The sequence below is a fragment of the Gekko japonicus genome, unplaced genomic scaffold (genome assembly GCF_001447785.1).
Source record: "Gekko japonicus isolate JY-2015 unplaced genomic scaffold, Gekko_japonicus_V1.1 scaffold195, whole genome shotgun sequence".
Lineage (NCBI taxonomy): Eukaryota > Metazoa > Chordata > Lepidosauria > Squamata > Gekkonidae > Gekko > Gekko japonicus.
The window spans coordinates 134,859-154,436 of NW_015163099.1; the positions used below are offsets into that span (position 1 = coordinate 134,859).

General features: G+C 44.0%; 1 protein-coding gene across 1 annotated transcript in view; it reads right to left on the reverse strand.

Moving 5' to 3' along the window:
• The window catches only part of ROBO2 (roundabout guidance receptor 2), a 714,921-nt gene that overhangs the window by 112,006 nt on the left and 583,337 nt on the right, over positions 1-19,578 (reverse strand). The window contains exons 14-15 of the mRNA XM_015406679.1: positions 17,550-17,671; positions 525-756 (exon numbers count right to left, since the gene is read on the reverse strand). Coding sequence (XP_015262165.1) covers positions 525-756; positions 17,550-17,671 — 354 coding nt within the window. The remainder of the gene's footprint in view (positions 1-524; positions 757-17,549; positions 17,672-19,578) is intronic.

The following is a 19,578-nucleotide window of genomic DNA, read 5'->3' on the forward strand; positions in this document are numbered from 1 at the left end:
TCTAAATGTAAGGTACTCCAAACCTTTGATCATCTTTGTCTTTTCTCTTCCAAATCTTGCTTAGCTGTATCACATCCCTTTTGATATGAGGCAAACTAAACTGTACATAGTATTCCAAATGTAGCTGTAACGTTACAACAGCTGTTGATCTTCAGTTCTTCCTAGTAAAACTCAAACATGGAATCTGTCTCTTGTATCACTAAGCTTTTCCTGAGCACCCAGCATGACTCCCAGATCTTGTTGTTCTGTATGTCTGTTTACTCTGCTCTAGGAATTTAACTTTAGTTTAATTCCAATTTAGAATCCCAGTTTGTGTGCAGTAAACAACCTCTAGTTCACTGAGGTGCCTGCATTCAGATGATGTGGTGAATTGGAACTTGACCATACTGGGAAGCTTTGTACTGAATTGTGCATAAGAGGAGAGATGTGGGAGGTGTCAGAGCCAAGCACAAACACAGCTGAAAATAAAACCAATGAGAGTTTATTTGCAGCTTATCTCGATGTCTAAATATAGTTGGACTTACCTTCTTCAGTGGTTCGGGCAGATTTTGCTTCACTGTCCATTCCTTGGAACTCATTGAAATAAGGCCGAACTTTAATTTCATATGTAACTCCTTTTTTCAAGTTCACAAGGACAGCACTGCGCTCAGTGGGAACTTTGACTTCCAGGGTCTGCCATGCAGTTGGAGAGGACAGGCCTGATGTCTGGCGATATATGACCCGATAACCTTGAATGAATTGGGATTGACGATCAACCTAAAACAATATTAACACAGGCATTTCTACCAGTGCATCAAATAATTTGACTTCCTCATACTGATTTATTAACAACTGAGGATTCAACTGTATGAGGCAGTACATCAGGGCTCTCATAGGCACCAGGAAACACCTAAGTGAGCACCAAATTACCCATGGACACCGTGCCAAGGACCACAGCGGTATGTGCATCCTGTTCCATAAAACAAATGTTCAGAATTTATGGCACTGGGGAGGTCACAAAAATTTCTCCCTTCCAGAATTAGCAGGACTGAACTCAGTTTAGAGTGCAGAGGTGCTTACATAATACAAAACTTTGTTTCTGAAAAAGTAAAATGTCTCTGCAGAATGGGCAAGCCAAGTATCAAATAAAAGTATGTAAGTGACACATTCAATGTATCTGTGTAAACATACAGCTGGCTGGGTGGTTAATACTAGCCTCGGAAAGACGATTCGACAAGGAGGATTTTCTTCACTCTTGACAGTTTGCTAAGCTCATCAAAGATTATCCAGCATTACAGTTCTATTAGTTTGGGCAATATCAAGAATGAGTGAGTGCAAGGTTAAAGACCTAAACCATTTCCCCAGTATCAATTATCTTTACTAAACTCTCTTTACACTGTTCATTAACGTCTTCAGTTGGGGATCAAGTTCTTATGGGGGGGGGAGACCAACAAAAGGTAAACAAGCAACTGATACCAAATTTATTAGAACAAGGCATAATGGCCTTTCATCAAAAACTGCCATTGTTAAAAACTTTGCAACATATGATAGGACAACGTTAACCTTGCATTTTATAAACTTCTCTAAATACACTTTGAGGGAATTTATGCAATGAAAGAAGGGCATAACTCACAATAATAGCTTGTTAATGCTGAAGGAATCAAGCTGTGTTTTTAAGAAGAACATTAAGCAGCTGCTTGCAAATGAAGGGAGTGAGTAAATCAGGACAAATTGTTTTTATTCACATTTGAGTTTCATTAATTAAATGTTTTATGGACATAGAGCCTTCATGAACCTAGTGTTTACTACAAAGCACTCTTTCAACTCTTAGTTGTTCATCATATGTACACTTAACCTACAGTAGTCATTGTATGCAATTATTAATGAAGTAATAAAAGCTGTAATGTTTGTCCACTTATTAAACATACAATGGATGAATTATTTGACTTTTATGGTCCTTGCTTATCTTAGGTAGGGTGAAGGCAGTGAAAAAATGTTAATGTCACTTCACATGTGCAGAAAGAAGTGCAACTATGGAAGTAAGAGGAGTGGGTGCCTGGGGAGGAAGAAACCCCCGATCCAAGACACTAGGATGGATTTTTAGGTCTCAGTTTTAACCAGAGATTCTTGGCTTTCTGTATCTTTGTGTACAAAATATCAGCATAATTATAGATATACATATACATATACATTGATGTTTTCAAACCTGTAAAATATAGTTTGAGCTCTGATCTTGTATCTAAATTGTGGGAGTGGTTTTGAGCCTCTTGGTCACATTAGATTGGGCTACAAAGCTCAAGATACCCTGATGTCACTGGTGACTTCACCATTGGTCCCGGTAACTAGGTTGCTAAAGAGAACAGGATGTAGGTCTGATACTTGCTGCTCTGTATCAGATTTGACTGCTACCTCCCGCTTCTTCTACAGAATGATCTTGTTCCTTAAAACTTTCTTCTTAGATCCAAATACCTCTATTTCCCTCTATTCTTCTTTTATGCTCACTAAATCTCATTTTCTTCTTCTACTTTTAAAAAATATTTCCATTTGTCTTCTCTTTTTTCCTCTTTCCTCTTGGACACAGTTCAACATTCCCTTTCAATACTATGGTTTAACCATATGACATACATAGTACTTCTAATAAGTAGTTGCGACCATCTGCAGAGTGATTGTCCCTCCCCCTGATTAATCACAGGTAGCTGACATTCACTGGAAGGACTCCTGACTGTGCAAGCTTGTATGGCTTAGACTGGAGTAACTTTGCAAAGGATTGCACCATTGGTCAGTCAGTTTCAGATCAGCTTGAGTTCTTGCACCTGTCAGTCAAGCACTGTTTGTTTTATGTATTGGGACTGGGACATTCCAGGACTGTTTCTACTAGAGACTAGCTAAGCTTGGAGCTCTAGAACAAAAGCCCACCAGGACTCTGGAGGTGGCCAATGGGGAAGTAATGGTTCTGATAATGGCCTGTCCTTGGTAGTTGTTTGGGAAGTGGGTGAAGTTGCATGCTATTTAACAGGCCTGTTGTCCTGGCACTTTGTCTTTGTCTTGTTCTTGCTAAATCACCAATAAAGCAGAGCTGATAACTATGCTTGGGGTCAGACCATCCATGGAACCCAGTATTTAACAGTTTGGCAAGTGTGGACGGGGAGAGAGAACAGAACACAGCTGTGAGAATGGGTTTGTAAGCTAAACAGTGGAATAGGTCTATACAGTTAGAGCAACAACTGCAAAATAATTCACCACTGTGCATGGTCTAGCTCTTTTGGATTGTGGCCTTTTATGTTATAATAATATGTATTCCAGAGTTCATGCAATGAATGTAAAGGGTTATGGTACCACTGGGACACAGAAATGTCACACTGCATATGGGGAAATGATGTTACTGTGGTAAAAGATAACAGCAGTAAGTATCCCATGGAACACCGATAACATTTTATTGAATATTTGATTAATATGCTTCATTTCTTCACAAGAGGCAACTCTAAATATATTTTCATTATGTGACAAAAAAACCTTCCTTCTGGGGACAATAAAGATGCTGTCTATAGCTACAGTCTCCAAAATGATGGTTTGGAAACTGGACATCAATCATTACAGCTTTCTAAATGAATCATAATTCTGGATGAAGTATGTACCCGCTTAAAAATATTCTGGAGCATAATGCTATTCTACTTGTTTACCCACAGCAGCCTTGGGAAGCTACAGCACATAAAAGAGACCTTTGAGAGAAAGAGAGGGATAGAGAGAGTACAAGCAATTTCTATGGGGGTTTCATGGTTGTTCTTGTCCCGTGGATGAAGCAGAAGATATTTGCCAGTCCTAACAGCCATTTCTCTCCTAATCAGTATTATACAGTAGTTGATGTGCCCTGTCCATTTAGTAGATTATCAGTGCTAGAATTTTAGCACTGTGGGGTGGAGGTGCAGGAAAGGGGAGCGGTGCCGTTCAGCGGATGAGCAGATACTTCCAAAACAAGAAGCCCCAGCATCTCCAGTTAAAGGATCTCAGGTGTTAAAAAACAAACATCCATTGCCTAAGACCCTGAACAGTAACTGCAACTCTGAGTTGACATTATTGAGCTATAGGGCTCAATAGTATGGCTACTGAGGTATCATGAGAAATAACAGTGTGAGCTGTTCAATAGTATGGCTACTGAGGTATCATGAGCAATAACTTGAACAGTGTGTGAAGCTAATCCATTGGGGGTAAAGAAATACAAGTCTACTATGTGGAACATGCTGACTTCTTAACTTCACAAGCAGACCAGTCACAGACATTGTTCTGCAATAGTACTGCTCATGCTGATATTACAATAGCATGCCTAGAGGCTATAAACAACTCAGCTTAATATTTTCCTGGCTCTGCTAGATGGTGGAACACTCTATGTACAGGCGATGTACAAAGTCAAGCTAGCATCAGCCACTTACTTCTGACTTCTTCAGTCTGCCAGAGAAATGATTTATCTCAGGGCTTAGAATAAACTACTCCTATTCTAGAGACATCACAAAAGGTGAAAACATGGACTATACATACTTACACTGCTTGACATATAACTACAGTACAGTAATTTTCATATATTCTTCTGATCCCTGATCTTCCATCGTGTGCCATTAAGGTACCATAAAAGAAACAAATTAATTGGGTTGACCAGGAACAAAAATGGCCATAACACAAAGGCTGACACAGACAGCATACAAAGGGATCCACACATCCCTATTCCTGTCATATCCTGGTTTGAAACGAACAGTGTACCTGCCCAGGAAAGTTCCCTGCCTTCTCAAGCAGTGGAAAGCAGATGCCAGCACCAATAACCACTGCAGCCAAATGAACAAACTTGGGATTGTCAGGGAATATCTGTATAATTCAAACTTTATCTCCTATCTATAAAATGAGAACATTAATAACCTAACTCATGTGGCAGTTTTGTGGACAAATGCAATAATGCAAACAAAATTGCTAATAAACATAATATATCCTTAATAAATGGCTTTGCTAAGAGGTTCTATAACCAAGCTACAACATGATCATCATGGCCTTTTTTCCTTAGTTGTGCTATTATTAAATGTCCAATTTAAATTTTAAAATAGTATACCACTAGATGGTCAGCATAGGGCTATTTAAATACTATCAGTTCAGTCCTAAACAGTTACATCCTTCTAAGCCCACTGAGAAAGTGTAACTCTGTTTAGGATTGCTGCATACAAACACTATGCATACAAATACATTCTTGCCTCAAACCCTATAGCTGTTATTTATAAATAGCCTTCCTGAAATCACCAATTATGAAAAAAAATGTTTTCAACTCCCAGCTTCTAGTGAAATTTCAAAACTGTCATTTATACATTATACTTCCACCAAAAATATAATGCAATATAATTTCCTTGCCAAATCCAGTGGTTTAAGAAATTATTTTCAGTGGTATATTTATAAAGATAAGAGCTGATTTAAAGCTATAATGCAGAATTTATTACAACTGCCAATGATCACAAGTATAGCAAAGCAAAAGAAAGAAAGAAAGAAAGAAAGAAAGAAAGAAAGAAAGAAAGAAAGAAAGAAAGAAAGAAAGAAAGAAATTATACTATTGGCTTCTAAACGATTTTTTCTTGTACTGTGGAAACAAAAGAGATTTTTCACATTCACCCACTATTTCATCACTTTTTGAAGTCTTCTGTAATAAAATGAACTAATCATATGTAGCTTTCAGTAACTGTTATGCATTTATCTTAGAGAAGTTATAATTTCTATGTTAACTAAGACAATAGAAGGCCACATGTTATTGATGCTGTCTCCTAATCAAGTGAATACTGTTGCATGATGGATATAAATGTGTCTGATTTTAATTTTTACTTATTGAAGAGGAACTTATTGAAGAGGAACTATGCTAGCAATTGTACATGTCACCGTAAGTTGGCTACGACTTGACAGCAGTGGGAAAAGAAAGTGGCTTACTTATTTCTCCTCTCTTCCATTTCATCCTCACAACAACCCTGTGAGGTAGTTTGGTCTGAGTGTGGGATTAGCCCAAAGTCACCCTAGGAAAATTTTCCTACACGGGTCATCACCTCTCTGCAGGAAGTTGTGTGATCCCTTAATGTAGACTGCCATGAGAGGCAGTCAATGCATGCATTTTGTATACAAGAAGTGGGAAGCTGCCATTCAATGCACCACCATGCATATATCCAGAAAGTACATGCTGCCCACAAAACTTAAAGCTATTCAATTGTCAGATGAGACAATCTATGCTCAGTGGCACAGCAGTTAGCACCAAGAGCCAAGCTTCTCCCCCCCCCCCAAGTTTAAATCTCTTCACCACCACAAATTCACTTACTTAGGCCAGACACAATCAATCTATCACCTTCTTCCATTAATGCGGCCTACTTTACAGGACTGTTGTGCGATTCATCAAGCTAAGGTTTATGAAGTGCTTCTAACACTTAGGTGGGCAAAGTGCAGCAGCCCCGATGCACAGTTTCTTGGAAGCAAAACCCAACCCACCTTGCTCCGCTGCGGCGGGACTGGCGCAGTCCGCGCCGAGCTCTACAACACTGTTCAGAGGGCCGGTAGAGGCGCACAGCCCCAAACCTGTAGAAGCGCATGGCCACATGTCGAGGCACCGGGGGAATTCAGAAGGGAGGGAGCAGTCCAGTACAGACATCAATCCTTGGGGCACACAGGGGCGAGCACGGGTGAAAGCTAGGGGGGAATGGAAGACCCCCTACCTTACCGGGGACCTCTAGAAGGGAAGAGACACTGAGTGATAGGTTCGGTGTCCCGGGCGGAAATGAGCACTCCCCTGCAGGCACATCACTACGGGGATGTGAACGAGGGCGGGGCATGAACGGGAAACCGAGATGGATTGGGGAGCACAGGGCGCGACAGATGGAAGAACCTGTGGGCTCTGAAGGGAGGGGCTGAACGAGAAGAGAGGGGGATAAAAGAAAGGAAACGGAAAACACCGGGGAGGATTTCGGAGATGACCGCAGAGCTGTGAGAGAGAGAAAGTGAAAGAGCGATTACTTTGAGAAAGGACTAGGAGTGTGGCACAACACCCTGCCCTTTCGCATCTGAGGTGCTTGTTTCCTTTAGAAATCCTCCTTTCAAATACGGCGACCGGCTTCTCAGGACCCGGGGTCGACCCGGAGCGTGACACCCTGTAAACTTACTTAGGTTGGGGCTCTGTTATTCCCCCCCCAGTGACTTCCTGGCAGGAGCACTGCCCCACCTGCTCCGATCCACTGCCATTTAAAGCACGGTTCCGTAGGTCAACGGAAGCCAAAATCCACACCAGCAACCAACGGATCCAGCCGCGGCAGCCCCAAATGCCGCCCCGCCCCGACGATCTGCGGTTCCCAGCGACGCCCACTTTCATCCCGGAGCCCTCCAGAGACTCTCGCGGGTTAGCCGGGGAGGACGAGTCCAGAAGTCTATACGGAGAAGCCGCAGCTGGGCGGCCAGCAAGCAGCGTTCATTTGCCTGAAGCGCCGCCAGCCACTCGGGAAGAATGGGCATCAATCACCCTCATGGAAGCGCAAACGTCTTCCTCAAGGCGTGCAAAGCCCAGACTGGCGGGATGAAGTCCGCATGCGGCACTACAGCGCGGGAGGTTTCCCTCCCTGCGCCCTTCCAGGACACGCCGCTGCCACGGAGGCGGTGGGGGTTGTCGAGACTGGGCGTGAGAGCGGCTTCCCCCCTGTCACGACCACCTGCGTGGCACGATCCTCCAGAGGGCCGGGGCGGAGAGTCTTTTTCCTCGCTGGGTGTCACGAGGCTTCGTGCTAGGTCAGGGTGTCCGGCCAGGGCTGCAGCTGGCAAAGGGCTTTCAGCCCCGCACAGGCCAGCTCGCTCCCCGCCTTTCCCTTCCCACGTCCTCGAGTGAATTCCACCGCCGTCCCTAGGAGGAGGATGACGACGCTAGTGGGAATCCTCCGGCTCAGAAAAGCCCGCCCGGAATAGCCAGTGCGGAGAGGGCGGGTGGCGAGAGGGGGCACGCGGCAGAGGAGTGAGGGACGCGGGTCACGGAGAGCCCCTGCTGCCTGTCTCCTGCGCGGTGAAAGCAGCAATGGCCACGGCGGCGCTTCGCCCTCTTGGCGTCTCGGGTGGAAGGAAGCAGGGGGCGGGGCTTCGTCGTGTGCCCCGCCCCCCGCACCTCACCCCGGGGGAACGGCAATCCCCTGCGTTCCCCCCCAAACGACCTCTGGCTGTCTCCTAATCAAGTGAATACTGTTGCATGATGGATATAAATGTGTCTGATTTTAATTTTTACTTATTGAAGAGGAACTTATTGAAGAGGAACTATGCTAGCAATTGTACATGTCACCATAAGTTGGCTACGACTTGACAGCAGTAGGAAAAGAAAGTGGCTTACTTATTTCTCCTCTCTTCCATTTCATCCTCACAACAACCCTGTGAGGTAGTTTGGTCTGAGTGTGTGATTAGCCCAAAGTCACCCAGTAAGAGTAAGGATTTGAACCTGGGTTTCTCAGATCCTAGTCCGACACTCTAACCACTAGGGGTGGGAATAATCTTTTAATTCACAGCATACTATAAGAAAGCACTCCTGTTTATGTTGATGGGTAAGTAGCCATAAGCAGGCTAGTTTATGCAAGCATCCCATATATAACCGAAAGAGATCCAAAACCATAACTGTTAACAAACATAATACTTAGGTTGCATTGAAACATCACAGCTAATTGCAGTTAAATATGCACAGATCCAGCTTGTCATTGGCATTGTGCCTGTGCCTCACACCTCATGCAGAAAATCACAGTTAAGAACTTTTTACCCATGATTTATGAAAACAAGCCTCCCCCACTCCCTGGGATTCTAATTCTGGATAAAATTCTGGTTTAAAATCCCAGTTAGTTTGGGAAACCTAACCTAGGCTAATCTTCACATTTGCTCTCATATGTCGTGAGCAAAAAACAGGTTGCTTACCTGTAACTGATGATCTTCGAGTGGTCATCTGTGCATTCACACCTCTGGGTTATAGTGCACCTGCGCCGACCTCGATTGGTATTTTGGAAAGCAAAAGGGATTTTTGGCACCCGCTTCCCAGTCACATGCCGGGCTCCACTGCGCATGACTAGGGGGAGGGCACAAGGATCCTGCCAGTTCCTTCTGACCGCTGCCCTCAAACTCCAAAGAAAGGAAAGGACCGAAAACAGAGGGGAAGGAGGGCGGGTGGTGTGAATGCACAGATGACCACTCAAAGATCATCAGTTACAGGTAAGCAACCTGTTTATCTTTTTCGTGGTCTCTGTTCATCACACCTCTGGGAGACTAGCAAGCAATACATGCCTACCTGGAGGAGGGAGCTGAGGTCCTAATTCTGCGCCGCCTGCAACACTGACTGACCTACTGCTGAACGCTGGTGAATGCACACATCAAGGGTGTAGTGCTTCACATACGTGTGAGACGTGGCTCAGGTCGCTGCATTGCCGATATCTTCTAGTGACGCACTTCGCAGGAAGGCTGTGGATGTGGCCACTGCCCGGGTGGAATGTGCCCTTAGCAACCCCAGAAGTGACTTCTTTGCTAACGTGTAGCACAGTTTAATAGTCTCCACAATCCATTTGGATAGGCGTTGGGACGACAGCTTCTTCCCTTGGGAGGGTAAAGCATAAGAGACGAACAAGGCCTGTGACTTTCTAAGGGGCCTCGTTCAACTCAGGTAAAAAAGTAGCGCTTTTTTGACATCCAGCGAGTGAAGCTGACGTTCTTCCTCGTTTGAAGGGGATGGGAAGAACGCTGGGAGGACAATGTCCGCTTGTAAGTGAAACTCAGAAACAACTTTCGGTAAAAAAGAAACATCTGGAGCCAACGTGACCCCATTATGACGGAAACTCAAATATGGGGGGTCACAATGGAGCGCCGACAGTTTGCTCATCCTCCTGGTGGAGGTGACTGCAATTAAAAAGGCTATCTTCCATGACAAGAGATGCAAGCTACAAGCCATTGTGACGGAAACTCAAATAAGGGGGAGGTCACAATGGAGTGCCGACAGCTCACTCATCCTCCTGGCAAAGGTGACTGCAATTAAAAAGGCTGTCTTCCACAACAGGAGCTGCATGCTACAAGTAGCCATCAGCTCGAAAGTCTTGTCTGCAAGTCCCGTAAGCACCATGGGCAGGTTCCATGCCAGTGTAGGGCCATGCGACGGAGAAAAAAGGTGGGTAAGGCTCTTAAGAAACGTTTTGGCCTGCGGGTGGGAGAAAATGGAGTAACCATCAATTGGTGGGTGATTGGCCAAAATTGCGGCCAAATAGACCTTCAACGAGGTACAAGTAAGGCCCAAGTCCAAACGGGACAATAGAAAGCCAAAAATTGCCATCAGATCAGATGGGGGTGTTGGCAATCCGAACGCCGTAAGGTGGGGCAAGAATTTTCTCCACTTCCCTTCATAGGAAGCTCGAGTGGATGGCTTACGACAGTTCAGTATGACATGGTCTATCCTGTCTTTGAACTTCAGAAGAGGATCCTCCAAGCCATGAGCTTAAGAAGCTGCATGTTGTGATGCAGAATCTGCCCCTTCCCTGCAAGGAGGAGATCTGCGACTGGAGGAAAATGTATGAAGGAGCACTTGGAGAGATGGAACAGAATGGGGAACCAATGTTGCCAGGGCCACCATTGAGTCACTAAAAGGCAAAGAGGTTTCTCCTGCATTATTTTGACTAATACTCTGGAGATTAGTGGAATCGGAGAGAAGAGGAAAACATACATGCGTGACCACGGGACAAGGAGACCATCGCCTAGAGACAGGGGATCAATCCCCGCTCTTGAACAGAACAGATGACATTTCCTGTTGTGGCGTGTAGCAAACGCGTCCATCTCTGGGTGGCCCCATTGGTGAAAGATCGACTGGAGGTATTGCCAGTTGATCTCCCATTCGTGATCCAATGCACCACCCCGCTCAGGAAGTCTGCGTAGACGTTCAGAGTCCCTGGGAGATGGGCGGCTTTCAGGGATATGCTCCACGACAGACAGTCTTCCCATATTTCCGACATAGTCCCCTGGATACCGTGCCTCCCTGTCTGTTGATATGGCAGAGGGCCGTGATGTTGTCCTTGAGGACAGTGATTACCTGCCGAGTCACAAGGTGTCGAAAGGACCTGAGTGCGTACTGCACTGCCAGCAGTTCTAGGGAGTTGATGTGGTGGTGGGCTACTTGGGATTCGCAACAAGCCCCGACACAAAGTCCTTTGAGATGTGTGCCCCATCCCCAAAGGGACGCGTCTGTGGTTATCGTGAGCATAGTCTTGGGTGAGTGGAATGGAGCTCCCGCTAGAAGATTCGCAGGGTCCGTCCACCAGAGTAGGGAGTGCAGGACAGGCTGTGGGATGACTAGATGGAGGGATTGGGGATGACGCTGTGGGCAGAACCTCCTGACAAAACCACAGCTGCAATGGTCACATGTGTAGTCTGGCACAGACAATGACATTGGTGGTAGCTGCCATCAAGCCCACCAACCGCTGGACTTGCTTTACAGTGGCCATTCCCGTATTGCATAAGCGATTCACTAGATCAACAATGTCTTCTGCTCTCTGCGGAGGGAGGAAGCCTTTGCATACGACAGAGTCCAGAATAGCTCCTATAAACTGCACTCTCGTGGCAGGGAGGATGGGTGAAGAGGAATTCAACTCCCGACGTCTGGATCTTGTACATGTGATCCAGTCTTTTATTGGAAACCGGGATGGAAGAAGGATGAGACCAGGGATCCTTGGCTGTTTTTAGGAGGACCGAGGTCATGGGGAGGGTGACCGATGCTGAGGTGTCCATATGGACGATGTTGATGTCCATGACAATCGGTGGCGGCTGGGTGGTGGACAAAGCCAATTTATCAGCCATACATTTGACAAAGTCCCCATAAGATTTGACATCCTCTGATGGGGAAATGGGTAGATCGTCCTCGACCTGTTGCGGTGGGGACGGTTGCAATGGTGGGTGTGGACTTTCCTCGCCCGATTGGGAATTGGAAGAGCTGGAGAGGTCTGAAGGTTCAGAAAATGAATCTGGTGGATTGGCGTCAAAGGCAGTAGCTCTTTCGTTTCTGGGAATTGACGGAGGCCTCCGTCCTTTTTCGGTACCCTGAAGTAACGAGAGTAGAAGTCCGTGTGATGTTGGGCTAATGGTACTGGCTCTATAGCATCTTTTTGGAGAAGGGATTGAACCTCCTGTAAGAAGACAACAGAAGGAGGTATGATGACAACGTGAGCAGTTGTAGGGACGTGGGAGAACTCTATAAGGTATCCTGATTCACTGATGGAAAGGACCCAGCGGTCCGACGTGATGAGCCTCCAAGCTGAAAGGTAGGGGGTTAAACGAGTAGGGAATGACGGAATGGAGCTGGAGTCAAAGACTCTGTTTAGGAATGGGTCCCTCATTCCCAATGAAGGCTCTTGATACCGGAGATCACAGTATCTGAGTCAAATCCAGCTCCTAAACAGAGTCGATGGATTAGTTGGGGCGAAATGCCAGTGGAGGGACTAGGAGCCTAGTCCCTATTGTTCTTCCAGAGCCAAGCTCTGGCTGATTGCTGGCCTCCGGTGGTGGTTAGCATACACTACAGTGATCTTGTCCAGCTCTTGAAGCATAGTGTCTGTGGTGGAGCTGAAGAGGCCATCACCTTCAAAGAGAAGATCTTCAACAACGGTTTTGGTATCTGGCTATAAGGCCAAAGAGCGTAACCATGCATGCCGATGTAAAGCGACTGACGATGTGAGGGTCTTAGCTGTGGAGTCCAGCAAGTGTTTGGAGACATTAAGACATGTCTTGTGAGGAAGACGCCACCGGCGACAGTGCTGCTTCCATTAGCGCCACACCGAGTCTCACTGCCCGATTCTTCCTGGTCTGTTTGGAGAACTTGGAACAGTGGGAGCAAGAGTCAACACGGTGCGATTCCCCGAGGCACAGAAGACAAAGAGAGTGTCCGTCAGAGGGGGCAATTTTTCTTCCACAAGTCCAGCACCATTTAAAGAAACCCCACCTCACAGCCATAGGCCAGAGGGAGGGGGAGAGAGTGTCTCTGCGGAGGCGGAGATAGTCCAAACTGAAAAAACTAACTAACTAAATCACTTTCCTTAACTAATTGAGGTAAGAAGAGAAAGAAGGCCTAAAGCCAATAAACTTTACTGACCGAGGCGTAGAGGTCCTACCAGTGCGGCGGTCAGAAGAGAACTGGCGGGATCCTTGTGCCCTCCCCCTAGTCATGCGCAGTGGAGCCCAGCACGTGACTGGGGAGTGGGTGCGAAAAATCCCTTTTGCTTTCCAAAATACTGATCGGGGTCGGCGCAGGCACACTATAACCCAGAGGTATGATGCACAGAGACCACGAAGAAGATCAGAGATTTTCAAATATGATCCTCCTCAAGACAGGAGCAAGGATGAAGAAACATGTGTGAATCCAGTAACAAGCTTGAGTTGCATAACTTCTTTGTCAACCATGGTTATATGTGTACTATCTGAATGTAGCCTTAGTACATTCTCAATAGTCCCTGTATGAACATATACATATAACAACAAAACATCAGCGATACTACATGCCAGATCAACTTTTTGGAGCGCCAGTTTGGTGTAGTGGTTAAGTGTGCAGACTCTAATCTGGGAGAACCAGGTTTGATTCCCCACTCCTCCACTTGCACTTGGCTGGATGATCTTGGGCAAGCCATAACTCTGGCAAAGCTGTTCTTGAAAAAGAACAGTTTCTGTCAAGAGTTCTCTCAGCCCCACCTACCTCACAGGGTGTCTGTTGTGGGGAGGGGAAGGGAAAGGAGTTTGTAAGCCGCTCTGAGACACCTTTGGGTAGTGAAGGGCAGGGTATAAATCCAATCTCTTCTTCTTCTTCTTCTTCTTCTTAAATAGCTCACTTCATTGTTGCTTCTCTCAGTGCTAACATCATGTCTATGAAAGGCATGCAGTAGGTAAAACGAAGAATGTCGGGCACAGGGAAAGGAATGGTTGTTTAAAAGCATGAGTGCGCTGGTGGGAATACCTTTCAAAATCATAATCGGTTTCTAGTTATCTTTTCTGCATAATTCCAGTAGATGAAGTTATACGGTAATACTTTTCCAGCAACATATGAACTTGCTGATTGATGGTGATCTTTTAAAACACTTTTGTTTCATCAACATTGTGCAATACGTTGTCGAACGCTTTCACGGCCAAAGTACTCCACGTTTCTGTGTTATACCTCTGAGGATGCCAGTCACAGCTGCTGGTAAAAAGTCAGGTCCTACAATGCCAAGACCGCAGCCATACAGCCCGGAAAATCTACAACAACTATTGTGCAATACCATATTTAACTGGGAAGTTTATTTATTTATTTAAGAATGGGAAACTCTGCCTTAGAGGAGAGGATAGAATTTCCATGTAACTGTTAACAGGATTAAAAGGAAAACAGAAAGTACGAGTGGCAGGTGGTTGTTTGCCAGCAATCAGAATGCCAACAGTCTTGCCTATCATCTACCAAACCAAATTCCAGATTGCAAAAGGTGAAAACAAAGTGTCTTTACTCATCTGGCATTTGTCAACTATATGCACTGGGCCTTTATGTTAAGTTAATAGTCCTGGCTTCATTCTTGGGATAACATGGATGTTATTCTGGATTACTCCTGTTAATTAATTGGTTTTGTCCTGGGTGTTTGGAACTTTTTAATTAGCTGATGTGGCTGTTCTCTTCCTTTTCTCCCTGAAGCAATTTTCACATGTCTCTGGTGGGTATCACATGTGGCTCAGTTGGTATTGGGTCACTGCTTTTCTTCTCTAGCATATAAATTGGAATTAGTAATCATAATAAATGTTATTTTGCTTTGTAGAGACCTTTTCTTCTTTGTGAAAAAAGTGGTGAAAAGAGATTCTGCTCACTTCACACTAACATATTTCTTCCTATATTTCCTTGTGTGGTGACACATTTGTTCTTGACAAGAACCTTGTGTTTCAGCTGAGTTCATGGCTTCAAATCTTGCTAGAACAATAATATTCCTTGAACTTCCACTTAAGATGGAGTTTATAGGTTAATGAAATTTGCATTTACATCAAGCCCAAACCATCTATTTGCAGGGATATCTATCCAGGAAGCCAATCAGCAAACTACTTTATGTCATCTGTCACTGCCTCTGTAGCAGTTCTGCAGAATTAGAAGAATGGGGTCTCACTGCACAAACCCTTCTGAGCAATCGTAGAGGGGGACATTTCGTGGGTCCTGATAAGGGAAAGCTTAAATGTGAATCTTTGTTTTCGTAAGGGAATGCCAAATTCTTAAGGACAGCCATAGCTGTATGTCATAATGCTATACTATTTCTTGCATGTCTGTAATAGTTTCCCTGATATATTTAGCTACTGCTTGTCTTAAATCAACATAAAAAATTCAGTTTTCATTGATTCTATCCCTGCAGCAGAATTCATCTTTCACAAAAAACAACCCCAACCCCCTTCTAGTATGGTGCTGCCTTAGTGAATAGTTCTCAGATTTCCTATATGTGATGCTCTTTTCTCTCTGTACAGAAACTGCCTGAAGGACAGCAGGCTGCTCATTTGGAGGCCTAGACATTTTCTGCTTCTGTGGTTATAAAGACTTTCTCTAAAGTAGTGGAAAAAAGAAATGTTCTGTTCTGAAGTTTTGTCTTTAACAGCACTAACTCTACTCATTTCACTGTTTTGACAAAAAAGTTGCAGGTAATACCAAGAAGATCATGGCTCTGATGCCATTGATCTACATACTACTGGACTAAATATCATGGATCATCAGATAATGCCCTCTAGGAAGGCAGCCTGTTATTATAAAGGTCACTGGTAAAATAAGTCTTGTGGGAAGACCCATTGCATTGATTTGGAAAGAGGAGTATTAAAATATCACTGTATAAATTTGATCGCCTAGCAGAACACACACAGAGAGAAGAATCTTGTAAATATCATTCATGCTTTTGTGTATGCTTCAAGACATCTTTATTGTGAACACTAAACAGATAGTTAAGATGCATTGTGGTGTGCAACTATTGTAAAATAAGGGAAAGGGGGGGGAAGTACTAGTGTACTGGTTTTCACTTCGCTTGATCTTTCTTGCACTTGTAGGTGTTCCAATGTAAATAGGGAAGTGCTCTGACAACTACTTCAAGGTAGTAGCTATTGTGACCTAATATCTCATTTGGATGAAGACTGGACTGTGAATTCACAAAGATCAAATAATTAATAATCAGGATATAATTTAATTATTAGAAGCTTATTTTCTTCTGAAATTTACATTACCTAGAAAACATAATGTAATTGCTTTCTGAACATCAAGAGTTTCTTCCAGCTCTAGAAAGAAGCTCCAGGTAAGTGTCCTGGCTGTCGCTGGTGGGTGGCAGAGGGAAGGGGAAAACAGAGGGAGGCAAGCCATGTTTATTTCCTTCTGTTTAACTATAAGGCAGGGCTCTCTCAATTCATTTTGCTGCCCCAAGGGGGTAGTATGGGAGAGCAGCATGGTAACAGGTATGGTTCCCTCTACCCCTGACTTACGTTGGTTTGGGGCTATGCAGTGGCAGCTAAGGAAGATGCCATGTTTTCTGAATTCCAAGAGTCTTGAAAGCAGTTCTGTAGCCAGTTACAGGGTTGGCAACTCTGGGTGGGGAATACCTGCAGATTTGAGGGGTAGAGTGGGGTTTGGGGTAGGAAGGAACCCCAGCAGGGCACAATGTCATACAGTCCACTGCCCAAAGCAGCCACTGTCTCCAGAAGAACTGATGTTGGTCATCTGGAGATCAGTTGTAATAGCTGGATATCTATAGGTGCCGCCTGGAGGTTGGCTTATGTTGATTTGGGGCTATGCAGTGGCAGCTATGCACCTCCTCCTATGCCATGTTTTCTGGGTTCCAAGGGTCTGGAAAGTGCTTCTGTGGCCAGTTACACAGTTGCCAACTCAAGATTGGGAAATACCTGTAGATTTGAGGGGTAGAGCCTGGGGATGACAAGGTTTGGGGTGGGGAGGGACCTCAGCAGGTTATAATGTCATAGAGTCCACTGCTCACAGCAGCCATTATCTCCAGAAGAACTGAGGTTGGTCATATGATCCAGGCCTCACAGGGACATTGGCAACCCCAGTGAACATTTAGGGGAAGATTGGGAGATGTATTTTGCCTCAGGACACATTCAGTGACTTCCAACGGCAACAGCAAACCGTTTAGAATGTTGGAGGTGAGGGTCAATAAGGCCACATATGCAAACAACATCTGTGTTATGACTGGCTATGGGGGGGAGAGGATGATATGCAGAATGGAGCAAGGCCCAATCAGCCCACATAATTAAATGACCTTGAAAGGCTGGCCCAATCAGGAAGAATGTGAGTCATTGGGAACACGGCTAGCCTTTTATATATATCTAGATAGGAAGGTGCAATAAACTGCTAGTAAAAGCAATGCTGTCCCCCAAGTAATCTCAAAGCTGCTGGGCCTGGGGAAGGTGACAGTATATGGACTAGTTCTGCTGAACACTTAGGAGGGGAAAAGAAATTGAAAGGACAATAAAGCCCTCAAGAAGAAAGGACAAGAAATTAAGCTTTGAGTTCTTATTGTTAGGTAAATTTTTTACCAAAACCTTACCGTCCAGGTGACTTGAACTGTGGTCGGGGTCAGCACAACAGGATTATGAAGTCGCACAATGACATCCCCTAGCTCCTTTTGGACCTGCCTGTGATCCACTCCTTGCGCTGGTGGGCTGATATCTGGCAGGTCAAACACACATGCATAGACACATGAATTACCTTAATGAGAGTAACTCAGAAAAATCAATTCATTACAATGACCAATAAGTTTAAGAATCTTGATTTAAATAACCAAACTAAAATTATCTTGAAATAATGCAGCAGGTAACTATGGATGTAACAAAGCACTAAGAAAGCGCAGTTTCTTTTATGAACAAATCACTAAGGTTCCTGTTGTTTATATATGCTTATATTTTTTAATGGAAAGAAGCTGTGTCATTCAAATGCATTTAGGCTATCAGATGGTGGCATGAAGTGGCATGTACTTGCACAGTCAAGGCGGAGTTTTGGGGTCTAATTTAAGCAAATGATACAAAATGTAAAGATTTGCCACTTTCTAAAATTCTATGTGCTGTAACTTGATCAAAATTTGATTAAAGCTGCCTTCACCTTCAACTACAAGTTGCAACCATAAGAGCAAATAAATGGTGAAAACCAGCAAAGCATAGTGTGTGCAGAAGGGATTCAAAGTTGTATGGAAGAAAATGGTCTACACACAGAGTGGTCGATAATCCTTAATTTGTCAAAACCAATTCCAGACATCTTGCCTTAATGATTACCTTACAGAGAAGCAAGATATTCATATACTACAACCACCAACTCTGTGGCATCCATCTATTGGTACAGGATACAATGTTCCATCACCATTATCATAGTGCTTCCTTTTTCCTCAGCCCACATGATCTTACAAAATTTTGCAAAGAAATAGGAATCCCTTAGATGATGCTTCTCTCTAAGACCTGATTCACACAAGAATATTCATCACTTGGCTGTAAGATGAAAAGGACAATTCTCTCTCTCTGTTTGTATGTGTGTGTCTGAGAGAAAGAGAGAGAGAGAATATCACACACACACAGAGTACTTTCCACAGACCGAAAGGCAATTGCTGGAGATTGAAAGGTTTTCTGCCTGTGGAGCATGGCTTCCTAATCTATTCATTCTGCTATGGCCTGAATGTCCCTGAAATGCAGCTCCTGAAGGAAAAATAACTCCCAGCAACAGAATGAAAGGGAAGCCAGAGATCTGCAGGGGCAAGGGAGGGACATGGTAAAAATTACCCCCCTTTCCATTTGTGGAAATGTTATGTGGGATCCAATCCAGTGTTATGTCTCTCATTAACCCAGTAAAACATGTCTTGACATTTAATTTCGCTTTAGCATATCATAATGGCAGGACACTTTCACCATATATGCAAAAAATTGGCAGAGAGTACATTACATGTTCAATAGTTATGACTAACATTACCAGGCATTTTATTTAGCTTTGGGATATGAATTTCCCTCTCTCTACCTCTGTGTGAGCATGTGCATTTAAAATAACTCCTATACAAATTGTATTACCCTTTAGCCAAGATTTTATACCAGCACAACTCCATTAGAAGTTCTGCCAAGCATTTTCCCCATGCACAATTTAAAAAGTTGAAAACTGATACTTAATGGAAGACAACTAAGAATAGATTTCATATAACACGCCTCTGGAATGACTCTGCAAAAATCAGTTACAGAAGTCCTCAGGGGCTTTTTTATTTCTTGATACCAGATCAAAACTATCTCAAAAGTGAAAATACTGAAACCACTGAATATTTCCTACACTCGTTTCTTGATCAAATGTCAGAAGTCATCAGAGAGGACATCCTAAAATCTTACATTTCCATAATTAACCAATATGGAAGATGTAGATATGATTTTAAACTGCTGATTAAAAATAAAAAGTCAGTAAAACCTGTACACGCAAGATATTCTTAAATTTATTCAAATGTTGAAACTCTAAATGAACTGAAGTTAGATGTTATCTCCAGATTTTTATATTTACTCAGGTAAAATCAGAGGAAATGACACAATAGGAGTTTTACCATGGTTTTGCTCTGT